The following is a 12732-nucleotide window of genomic DNA, read 5'->3' as shown; positions in this document are numbered from 1 at the left end:
GAGCACAGGCTCAGTCGCTCTGTGGCATGTGGGATCCTCCCGGACCAGGGCTCGAACCCGTGTCCCCTGCATTGGTAGCCGGATCCTTAACCGCTGCGCCACCAGGGAAGTCCCTCCCCCTGCCTTTCTAAATGCTGAAAGAAATTGATTTCAAATCCAAATTCTGTACCTGGTGAAACCTCCAATCAAGTGAATCAGAGGTATAAGGACTGAGAAATGTATTTCCCATGCATAGCTTTCTGAGGTAGTTTACGTGACTGACCTAATGGTGTGTATAATGTGGGTATAAGAAATAGCAAAAAATATTCTAGAACTTCAATCAAAAACAATTTGAGGATGATGGCTGTGCAGCGTGTTTGGAAAGCAGTTGATTCTAATTTGAAAAATCTTAAAGAATGGAATGGATCCCATGCAATAGAAAAGAGGCTGGAAGATCTCAGTGATGTGGCAGGGAAAGCATATGTCTCTTGTCCAGTTACCCAAGAAGAGGAGTATCAGAAAGACATGGTCCAAATATTCGGCAACCTTAAAAGGTAACATGATTTTGAGCAGTTGGAGGTGGATAAAGTGAATCCATTTCACCTTAAGGCTGGTAATATTCTCCTTCAAGTGACACATGACTCATGACACATTGGACTCATAGGGAAAGAAATGTCACCCTGGTCTATTCCTGTGGCTGATCTGCAGTGAGCAATATTTACCTGGTTATGTTACCAGCACAATCAGTGTTCACCTTTTTTATCTTTTCTACAGGGAACCCACTTTATTTTTTTAATTTTTGTTGAAATATGGTTGACATATAATGTGTTAGTTTCAAGTGTACAGCAAATTGATCGTTGTACATGTATATATATGAAGCAATATGTAATATTAGATAAAATAGAATTTCACGTGCTGAGAATCCATAGGAACTGATAATACAAGTCAAAAACTTCTTTAGCTTTAATATTTTTTATTGAATATAGTTGATTTATAATGTGTTAATTTCTGCTGTACAGAAAGTGATTCAGTTATACATATATAGACATTCTTTTTCATTATGGTTTATCACAAGATATTGAATATAGTTCTCTGTGCTATACAGCAGGACCTTGTTGTTTATCCATCCTATATATAATAGTTTACATCTGCTAGTCTCAAACTCCCATTCCTTCCCTTCCTACCCCTCCTCCCCCTTGGCAACCACAAGTCTGTTCTCTATATCTGTGAGTCTGTTTTTGTTTCGTAGGTATGTTGATTAGTATCGTATTTTAGATTCCACATATAAGTGATATCATATGGTATTTGTCTTTGTTCTGTCTGACTTCACTTAGTTTGATAACCTCTAGGTCCATCCATGTAGCTGCAAATGGCTTTATTTCATTCTTTCTTATGGCTGAGTAATGTTCAATTGTATATATATACACTATGCTTTCTTTATCCATTCCTCTGTCGATGGACATTAGGTTGCTTCCATGTCTTGGTTATTGTAAATAGCGCTGCAGTGAACATTGGGGTGCATGTGTCTCTCGAATTATGGTTTTCGCAGGATATATGCCCAGGAGTGGGATTGCAGGACCATATGGTAGCTCTATTTTTAGTTTTTTAAGGAACCTCCATACTGTTCTCCATAGTGGCTGTACCAGTTTACATTCCCACCAATAGTGCATGAGGGTTCCCTTTTCTCCACACCCACTCTAGCATCTATTGTCGTAGGTTTTTTGATGATGGCCATTCTGACCGGTGTGATACCTCACTGTAGTTTTGATTGCCGGCGTCACTCTTCTTGCACTTTGGGGCCACTATTAAATAAAATAAGTGTCACTTGAACATAGGCACTACAATACTGGGACAGTGATCTGATAACCAAGGTGGCTACTAAGTGTCTAATGGGCGGGATCTGTTGGACAAAGGGATGATTGACGTCCTGAGCAGGATGGATCAGGAAGGCATGAGATTTCATCACACCACTCAGAACTTATGAATTGTTTGTTTCTAGAAGTTGCCATTTAATATTTTCGAACCTCGTTTGACCACGGGTAACAGAAACTGCAGAAAGCGAAACCATGGACAAGGGGATATTGCTGTATATAGTACTTAATAGTTTAAAAAATAACTGATCATCAAAAGGTTCAAGATTTAGAATCAAAAACTCTTAGTTCAGGTGTCCAGTTCCAGGCCTCCTCCATTATGGCAGGCGAGTCGCATAACCTCAGCAAAGCCTGTGTCCCCAGCCACCCACCCTATGAGCCACACAGTATTGTCATGAGAGTTCATTTGGGTAATGTATGTGCAAGCTCTTTGTAAACTGCTAAGAAGCAGACAAATGATTGCTCTCCTTTATATTACTATCAATTACTCACTTTATTAGAGGAAGTAGTTAGGTTGAAATCATAACATGGGTGTTCTACTTGAGAAAGCTTACGTAGTTTTGGTCTCTTAATGATTTCAGGTCACGAGGAGGAGGAAAGCCTAAATTTTCTATTATCTACTCTGTATCCTACTCTGGGATTCTGGGTTTCTCGGATTTTCCTCAGAAGATCCCTGACACAAGGAGAAAGGACTGTAGGTCTCTGGGAGTTGGTCTGCTAGCTGCGAGTAGTATGCCTTGTTTGTCATAATTTAACAGAACTTAACATTACTGTTTAGTCCAAGTCTCCAAGAGGATGTACCCCTCTACCTCTGTGGCTTCACATTCCCCTGGCTGACCACTGGGGTCAGTGGTGGTGGTGGAGGGTGTCCCCCATTTTGAGAAACACCAAGGGATATTTGCATGGCCTTCTGTAATGCTCTGAACATTAGGACGTAGGTGATGATATTCCAGTTTTGCTCAACTAAGTTCCAAAGAGAGAAATTTGCCTGAGGTCACATAGCTGGTAAGTGAAGGAACTGGATTTCACCCCAAGTTTGTTGGACTTCAAAGCACATGCTTTTGCTCAGCCCTGCCTTTAGAGTTGGAAGCCTACGTTGGCCTTTTGTAGAGTTCTTTTTTTATGTACTTGGAAGAAAGGATGCAAAGAACATTCTTGACTTTCTTCTAGTTTTGATCCTTACTCATTGACGGTTTTGTCTCTGTTTTCAGCCAAAGCTCCAGACAAACCTATTCAGGTAGTTTATGTGCCCTCACATCTGTTTCACATGCTATTTGAGTTGTTCAAGGTAAGTGGAATTTAAAAACATGGAAAGAGATCTTCATTTTAAATTACTTTGATTCAGGGCATAATGGATTCATCAGATTAGCATAAGAAAAAGGTTTTGCATAACCATTTAAAAAATTCTATTTCTGATGCCCTGTGGGTTTTATAATTTGTACACTCTGAGGTGAAAATTTGCTGTATATAGTATAGTCTTCATGAATATTAGTACATATTGATTTTGAAGCTTAATTGTGCTTCAGTGGCTTTATGTAAAATCCATACTGTTTTTTTCTTCAGATACGAGCTTAGAGATGCTTTTTAGTTTCCAGATCTGGCAAAGGCTTTATTGGTGGTAGTCAGATCAAAATAAAAACATGTTTATGCATCTTTATGTTTCTGAACATTAACCATGTCGGTGCATTATCAGTTGTTCCAGTCCTGAAAGATACGTTAACACTTTTACACATTTGAGTCAGTTTAGAAAATTCAGAAGATCTGACAGAGGCAGGGGGCAAAGATGTGGAAGGGCTGGACCAAAAGAAAAAAGACTGTCTATACCTTAAGCTGTTGCTTTTATTAACCAGTAGCTAATGGCATGTAAGTAGCAGGATTACAGGCACAAGGCATTTGAGCTAAAATTTCATTTCTTCCAGCGTGTAAAACCCTAAACCAAACACCTGAAAAATCAGTTATGCTGATTTGCTTCCCAAAATTATGTTACTGATGTGACACTTAAGGTTGAGATGGGCATTCAGTTGTGAACTTGCTCTGCAACAGCTGTGGCTTTTTCAGAATTTCTTTTCACCTGACATTACTCCTACTTTTTTTTTTTCCAGCCAAATGATTAATTTTTGTGGGCAGCATGAATCCTCTCAGGCTCTCCGCCTTCTTTAGAGGAAGGGTGCTCTGTAAGTGCAGACTGATAGTGGGATTTAAAGCACACATCAGTGAGCCTCTGCAGCCTCATTACACGCGATAAAAACATCCCTCTTGGTTAAGAGTTGAATAATTTAAATACCCTAAAGCAAAATCGAAAACAGGAAGGAAAGGAAAATAAGCATTTAGTATGGTGGATGAGACTAAAACGAGATAATAACGAAGTAGAGCATCAAGAAATTTTTCCTTGTTCTGAACACACGTTTAGTTAAGCTCTTTAGAGGGGAAAAAAGTGCCGTATAAATCCAACTGATCTTTGCCCCACCAAAGAAATGTTGTGTATCGGTAACCTTTTGCCAGTTTCTTCTTTGAAAGTTGTAGTTTGTGAGTTGGTGGCATGCTAAAAAAAAAAGGTTCTATGATTTCAGAACTCAATGAGAGCGACAGTTGAACTATATGAAGATAGAAAAGAGGGCTACCCAGCTGTTAAAACCCTTGTTACTCTGGGTAAAGAAGACTTATCCATTAAGGTAACTCTTTATTTGTACGTATACTTGAATTACCAGTTAATTTAATAGTGTGTAAACATTGAGGACTCAAAGGGAAGGGAGGAGAACTGACAACTGAGTGTCTTATTTGTAAGTACTGCATTTGATCCTTGGCTTAAGCTACCTCGTTTAAACTTCATTGGAACCCCATTTTTTAGGGAGCTGAACAAGATCTCAAACCCAAGCGTATTGGAGCCTAACCCCACTTGCCCGCCTCCTTTGTTTTACACTGTTCACAAAGGGACCATATTTCGTTGGGGGTTCAAGTCCTTGCACGGTTTAGAGTAATCTAGTATGTACTTCATTTAATGAACTCCTTGCCTCCTACTAAGTATAGATTGATAACTTCTTGTTTTTCTTCCTTTTCACATTTTGTACATTACAGATAAGTGACCTAGGTGGTGGGGTCCCACTACGAAAAATAGATCGTCTTTTTAACTACATGTATTCAACTGCTCCGAGACCTAGCCTGGAGCCTACGAGAGCCGCGCCGCTGGTAAGCCTCTGAAACCACTGCTAGAGGAAAGACCATTCACTAGAGAAGGGACAGAGCTGGCTCTTTCCCCGGGTTGTCGCATTAGCCTTGTTGCATTTGTATGTTTCCCGCATGGTTTGAAGGAGGGAGAATTTTATGCCACTGCTGCTTTCTTTATGACTCTTTTGGACTCAGATTTCTTCTCTAATTTGTGTCTAAGAAACACTCAGAGCTGAGTACTTACCTCCCCAATACAGAGAAAAAAATATTTCCCTGTGGTTAAGACTGCTTCTGGAGCACCATTTACCACCTGGCACTCCCCTTGGAGGGGGTGGAAGTTTAATAGCAGGTGAGCAGGGAACAGCACAGCGTGTCTGGCTGCAGCTGGCCCTGGGCACTTTGGCGCTGCATACCATAGAGGCCCAAATCACCCAGGGCCTTTGAACTTCCCCCGCCAAATTTGTTTATATAATTAAAGTGTTAAATTCTGAACACATTAAATTTTTTGTATAAGCAGGAAACATATAGGTGGCGTATGCATTTTCAGAGCCCTTTCTGTCTCACTGTGGAAATAACCTTCAGGAAGTGAGGAAAGCCTCTGGTTACCATGGCAGCATTTAGATCCTGGTAGGGCCACACTTTCTTCCCTCGGCTGAGTGTTTCTAATTGACAAACAACAACTGAACCCTTTGTCATTAAGCACAGCAACATATCTGTCAGTCTGCAAAGTGGTTCAGAGTGTAAATTTTCATTTTCAAGTTGTACCTGACTGACAAGCACGTAAGATTATATTTTATATGTATGAATAAAATCCAACACTTAACATCATTTATTCTAGACAGGGTTTGTTAACACTGCATATTGAAAACGGAGAGGAAGTCGTTTACATAGGATTCCAGAAAGTTCTTGAAAGATCAATTTGAAGGCCATTGCCTTGACCAGTTTCTGGTACCTACTTAAATAAATGTCAAAAGAAAAAAAAAGACACTACAGGCAAATCTAGAACCTTCCGCAGTTGTTTAAAAGGAGTATGGATCGTCTGTTACAGGTCTCAAAATAGCATCTTGAGGACAGCTGTCATGTCATCTTTTTTTTTAAATGACACTGAGCAATTGAAGTGAGAGAGCTCTAAAAGATGTGCATCCCACCTCCCATTTTATAGATGAGGAAATGAGGTTACTGGTTTGCCCAAGGTCATTGAGCTCATTATCGTCAAGCTGGCACTGGCCATGTCTGTATTCTTTCCAGTGTGCCTGGTGGCTCTCCATTTGAAGAAATGCTTCCATTAGCATCTCTCCCAGTTAGTCAACTCTCCTCAGCTTTTAAGCGGGCGTGTGGGTATGTACTACTAGGAAACGTTAACTTCTTCATCAAACACCTTATTATGTTACAGCTCTGTGCCATGACACACGCATTTCTTTTTCGGAAATGTCCTCCCAGACAACTCTTACTGATCCTTTGACACCCTGTCGGTGGACTTAATCAGAGGGGTCGAAGCTTGAGGAACAGCCCCTTCCCCTCTACCCCAGAGTGTTGGAAATTAGTCTCAATTATTCCTATCAATATCGGAGACCTTTTTTTTCTTCCCCCAACAACCTGTTACTGACAGTCAAGGTTCTATGACATAGAGGTATAGGAGGGTACTGGAATTGTTTTCTTGTCTCTAAGAGTATATGGACTACCACATGTCAAAATATTGCAGCGTTCCCAGAGCCTTAGGAAGTAGCTCTTAGGAGATTGTTTTCTTTTCATTGTGTTAGCCTTGGTACGGTTAGATTTCAATTCCCGTGCTGCTCAATTTAATTGAGCAAAGAAATCATAGTGGAACTTTGGAATGATGTGGTTTACTTTGGTTTCTGGTTCAAATTCCACTTGATTTGGGATTTAACAATGCTAACAATTTGCTTTAAAACGTTCAAAAAGCCTTAGTCCAAAATCGGAGTATTTCTGTCCTTTTCCAAACATGTGAGACGTATTTTTGCAGGGTGAAAACAGATTGTTTGCCATAGATGAGCATATACATCATTGTAAAGTTTGGATCAATAATTTATTTGCTTTAAATATGAAGCAAGAATTTATTTTAATCTTGCAGATGGTCCTCAGACTCGATGTGTTAGCGTTTTGTGCCTGTCTCACCGTGTTAATTTTCTTTTCTCGGTAGGCTGGATTTGGTTATGGCTTGCCAATCTCTCGTCTGTATGCTAGATATTTTCAAGGAGATCTGAAACTCTATTCTATGGAAGGCGTGGGTACTGATGCTGTCATTTATTTGAAGGTACTGCATTTTATTTCTGTTACATGAAGGCATCTTTACTTTTTAAAGCTATAAGTTCTAATAACTAATGGAGAATAGCACTATATCATCTCCTATATTCAGCTCGGATTTACTCCAGTTTTACGTGAAAACCAAGTTATGTCCTACCCTTGATTGTATGCTCAGATACAGCAAAATAGGAAACATGGAGAGGTAAAATTTTAAATATTGATTTTTAAAACCATAATTCTAAGTTGTGATTTTTTAAAAAATTGTATACCCATTGAAAGGACTAATCTAAAAGGAGACAGGTTTTCATAAACTGAATTCTTGTAGTCTTTTGTTTTAGAAACTTGCCGGCTTTCCCAAAGTTGCAAGAATTCAGTGCTCATAATATGGTTACCTAAAAGTCTGATCGAATAACAAAGTTCTCTGTAAAACAAGTTTTCTCATTCAGTGGTGGAGTCAGACTTTTATTTACTTCTAAACTCTAGAATATTTGGGGTATTTTCTGAATGTGTAATATGGGCACATAGTACAAAATTCTAAAGCTACAAAAGGGAGAACTAAGTCTCTCCCATCAGTGGCCCAGAGCCACCTGGTTCTCTTTCCCAGGGGTGACCTTGGATGCCAGTTTCATGTGGATCCTCATGGAAGTTGATTCTGCATTGATAAAAATATGGGGGGGAATCTGATTTTTTTTCACACAAATGATTATTTTAGCACTTTGCTTTTTTTTTAACTTTCCAACATATCTTGGAGATCTTTCCATATCAGTTCATACAGAACTGGCTCATCCTTTTAACAGCTGCTTAGTGTGTTATATGTTATACGATAAGATAACCAGTTATTTTGAGTGTGTATCTTAGATGCCAATGCATATAAATGATATGCTATTTGATATCACTTTATGAGCTTATATTTATAAATCTACTGTGTATGAAACTATTTCTTCAGGGCCCTCTGGGAGAACAGTTGCCCAGTGAACAGTAGTGTTTGGTCTAAGACCATATAGTCAAGACAGTTGAATATCTCACATCAGTATTAACTGAACTAAAATAGTTTTTGTTTTGCTCATGTGTACTTCAGTACTGGTTTTTCATGAAACCAGTACTTTCATAGAAAAAAGCTTTAATTTCATCCTGATCAGTCTAAGTAAATTACTTAGACTGTAATTTTAATATAACTCTAAAAATATATATATTAATAAGGTTTCTAATGTTTTAAATAATAAAATTTGGGTCAGTATTTCATGTGAGCAAGATGAGAGTATGGACCTTTGGTGTCTATTTTTGTTTTTCCTTAGGCTCTTTCAAGTGAATCATTTGAGAGACTTCCAGTTTTTAATAAGTCCGCATGGCGCCATTACAAGACCACACCTGAAGCTGACGATTGGAGCAATCCCAGCAGTGAACCCAGGGATGCTTCCAAATACAAGGCGAAACAGTAATTTACCACTTTTCTTTCTATTATAAAGTATCTGATTTTTCTCCAGTGTGTACCAGCCAGACGATCGATATTTTCAGCCACATCTTTGTGGTTTTATCACTGGAAAAGCAAAGTGATCCCTAAAGAAAGAATGGAGTAGCTTTTTCACCCCAGACAGGAAGGAGAGCAAGAATTGGGTAGCCAGAGTAGCAATTCCAATAGAGGCCTTGATGCTCTAGGAGTCCTTGCCCTGTGGAGGTATCAAAAGCAGTAAGCAGGGTTTATCCTGCCATGAATCTTCTTTAAAAAGCAATTAATTTGTAATTTGTCATCATCCATAGAATTCACAGAAGAATGTTTAGAGGAAGTCTGTAGGTGGGTTGAAACTGGAAAAATAAAGAAGTTAAAATTATCAGTCAAGGTAAACAAAATGTGGTTTATCCATCTAACAGTATTCAGCCTTTAAAAGGAATAAAGTTCTGACATGCTACAATATAGATAAACCTTGAAGTCATTATGCTAAGTAAAATAAGCCGGATCCAAAAGGACAAATATTGTACGATTCCACTTACGTGAGGCACCTAGAAACAGAAAGTAGGATTGTGGTTGCCAGGGCTGGGGAGTAGGGGGAGAGCGAATTCAGTGTTTCACGAGGACAGAGTTTCAGGGGAGGAAGATGAAAAAGCTCTGGAGATGGATGGTGGTAATGGTGGTACAACACTGTGAATGTACTTAATGCCACTGGACTGTACACTTAATAAAACATTTTTTTTACCATCTTAACCAGGTGGTAAATTTTATGTACAATTTACCGCAATAAAAAAAATGAAAAAGAGGAAAATTATCTATCATAGAATAACAAGTTTCACTACTTTGTGGTAATAAGGACAATAATCCATTCTTTGGTTTCCAATTTTCTTTTTCTTCTGACTACCTTTAAGCTCCAACTCTGCTAGCAAGAGTGAAGGTTCTGATTATTTGTTTAATTTCAAGTAACCTTTTACTAATAGAAAAGCAGTATATGAACATTGTAAAAAATCAGGAAATATAAAAAAGCAAAAAAAGAAAAAGAGAGAAACCGCTGTATTCCCATAACCCAGAGATTACCATTCTTAGAGCTTTATCTGTGTTCTTCCAGATATTTTGCTATTTGTATACATGTATGTGTATTTTTCCCCAAATGAGATCATACTTTTCATACTATTGTACAACCTAGTTTTATTTCATTTAACCATCTCCACCTTTCCATGTCAATACATTTTCATCGTGAAAATTCCCCTGATTTGTCCAAACAACAAATCAGTTCCGAGACCACATAACACATCTGAGTAGGTCTCAAGCTGTTTTTAATCTAGAACAATCTTTTGTTGTTGGACCATACCAGTTGTCCTGCAAAAATGTCCCACCTTGATTTGTTTTTGTCTTTGAAGTTTATTTAATTTGTCCCCCTTTCCCTGTATCTCCCATAAACTGGAAGTTCATCTAAAGGCTCAGTGGAGCATTTTTTTGCTAGAATATTTCATAAATACTCTTGCAGAATTACACTCTGAGACCCATGATGTCTTGTTGATCCACCATTAGTAATGTTAAGACTGACCGTAATTCAGGTGATGGCTGTCTGATCCCTCCATAGTATAGTTAATTTTCCCTTCTCAACCAGAAAGTAATCTGCGTACTGTTATTTTGTCATGTTATTTCGGCACCATGCAACCATCACCTAATGGTTTTTAGCACCAGTTGATAACTTTGGCCTTAATCAGTAACTTTATTAATGTTTATAAAATGATGAGGGTTTTTTTGTTAGTATCATTCCTTTGACAATTATTAGCTGACATTCTCCTATAAAGTTCTTCCTCAGCAGCTAAGGTCATTTAAGTACCTTTTGAAGTACGGTTCCTCCTGGCAAGGCAGGATAAGCATTTCAGTCTTTCCCTTTAATTACCAATTTTCAAGGTAAGAAGTTGAGTTAAAAACCACCTTAAATTTGACCAATGAGTTTCTGGCTTTGTCTTTTTTAAGTATTATTATGGATATTGTAGGTTTTTATTGCTTTGATGTGTTTCAATCAATATTTAACGTATATATAAAAAGTGTTCAGATCTTAAGTTTATAACTTAATGAATTTTTACACCTATATTTCCAGCACGTGAAAAGGCTGCTTTCTAGTCAGACTCTCCTCCTTTTTCCCTCCTTACCATGTAACAATTATTCCAACTCTATCACCTATCACTATATCCGACTCTCTCACTGCTTGAACTTAAAACAAAAGGAAGATATAGTGTGTGCTCTTTTTGTGTCTGGCTTTCTGTGAGGTTCACCTATGTCTTGCATGTAGTGGCCATCTTTTTGATGCTAAAACTGGCACACCTTTGGCCATTGGAAGCTATTTTGAGCCAGATCCTTTGTGTTCCATTGATAAAACCGTATTCATCTTTGAAAGCTTCCTTGCTTTCTGGCCCAAGATGATGTCCTAGGCTTATCTTACACTTTGCCTAGAATCAACCATTTTCCTCAAGGACTCCTGTTTCCTTTTAATGGGTATTAGAGACCCTAATCTGGGTGTTGGAGGTGTACATTATACCTTTTCTAGTCCCCTTTTCTGGGCAGAACTATAAAATACATATCTTTTTTAAGATCATATTGATATTTTTATTCGATTTTAACATTGTAATGTTTCTCGCTAATATTTTATTTTTTCATTTTTAAATTATTTATTTATTTTTCGCTGTGTTGGGTCTTCGTTGCTGCACGCGGGCTTTCTCTAGTTGCGGCAAGCAGGGGCTACTCTTTGTTACGGTGCATGGGCTTCTCATTGCAGTGGCTTCTCTTGTTGTGGAGCAGAGGCCCTAGGCGCTCAAGCTTCAGTAGTTGTGGCACGTGGGCTCAGTAGTTGTGTCGCACGGGCTTAGTTGCTCCGCGGCACGTGGGATCTTCGCGGACCAGGACTCGAACCCGTGTCCTCTGCATTGGCAGGCGGATTCTTAACCACTGCGTCACCAGGGAAGTCCCTCGCTATTATATTTTAATTGTACATATTTCCTCTTACTCTGAAAACCTTGATTCCTAACATAGTGCAACAGAAAGGTATTTGTATGCAAATAGAGTTTATATAGCTTTGTGATTCTGTACCTTTATAGTAGCATTGGTCTTTTCTGATGAATGATATAAAGGCTATCTATATTGATGTTTATTCTCTTCTACGGAAGTATTGTGATGGACCTCTGTGCAATATTGCCGGACTGGTCACTCACCTCAGATGATGAAATCTAGAGGAGTTTGTGCACGAGTGTGAGTGTACACACAGGTGTGTGTAGACACATACGCACACCATCCCTGGCGGAGATTAAGCTAAATTAGCATGAAACCCGTGGATCAGTTTCCCTTGATTCCATTTTCAGTCCGTATGTAAGTCAAGTAGCATGTGGGGCATCAGTGTGAGCAGTTAATTCCAGCTATGGCTCCAGTAGGGGGAGTTATTTGAGTAGCACGTAAGCAGTCTTTATAAACATTAAGGTCCATTTGGATTGTTAAAAGATGGCCTTTGTTGAATATTGTTTTAAAGGCTGTTTAGGACTTCCCCGGTGGCACAGTGGTTAAGAATCCGCCTGCTAATGCAGGGGACATGGGTTCAAGCCCTGGTCTGGGAAGATCCCGCATGCCGCAGAACAACTGAGCCTGCGCCCTAGAGCCCTCAAGCCACAGCTACTGAAGCCGCGCACCTAGAGCCCGTGCTCCACAACAAGGGAAACCACCGCAATGAGAAGCCTGCACTTGCCGCAACTAGAGAAAGCCCACACACAGCAACAAAGACCCAATGCAGCCAAAAATAAATAAATAAAAATTTTTAAAAAGTCTACTTAAAACTTTAAATAGTTTAGGAGGTTGTATACTGCTTACTAAGTATGAGCCTTCATTTCTAATATCTTAGACAAATTTTAGCAGAAAGCAATTTTTAAATGGTTAGCCTGATATTTCAGTTATACGAATAGCATAATTGGTGGCCACCTTGGGAAAGTATTTAGTAGGAATGGTAAA

General features: G+C 38.9%; 1 protein-coding gene across 2 annotated transcripts in view; it reads left to right on the top strand.

Annotated features, from left to right (window-relative positions):
• PDK3 (pyruvate dehydrogenase kinase 3) overlaps nt 1-12732 on the top strand; it is a 49058-nt gene that overhangs the window by 29328 nt on the left and 6998 nt on the right. For both annotated transcript variants that reach the window (XM_024746619.1, XM_024746618.1), the window contains 5 exons: nt 3062-3138; nt 4421-4522; nt 4926-5036; nt 7177-7290; nt 8576-8715. In XM_024746619.1, coding sequence (XP_024602387.1) covers nt 3062-3138; nt 4421-4522; nt 4926-5036; nt 7177-7290; nt 8576-8715 — 544 coding nt within the window. The remainder of the gene's footprint in view (nt 1-3061; nt 3139-4420; nt 4523-4925; nt 5037-7176; nt 7291-8575; nt 8716-12732) is intronic.

The sequence above is a fragment of the Neophocaena asiaeorientalis genome, unplaced genomic scaffold (genome assembly GCF_003031525.2).
Source record: "Neophocaena asiaeorientalis asiaeorientalis breed wild unplaced genomic scaffold, Neophocaena_asiaeorientalis_V1.1 scaffold20, whole genome shotgun sequence".
Classification (NCBI taxonomy): domain Eukaryota; kingdom Metazoa; phylum Chordata; class Mammalia; order Artiodactyla; family Phocoenidae; genus Neophocaena; species Neophocaena asiaeorientalis.
Note: the sequence above shows the minus strand (reverse complement) of the source record. Positions and strands in the feature narration are given on the sequence as shown.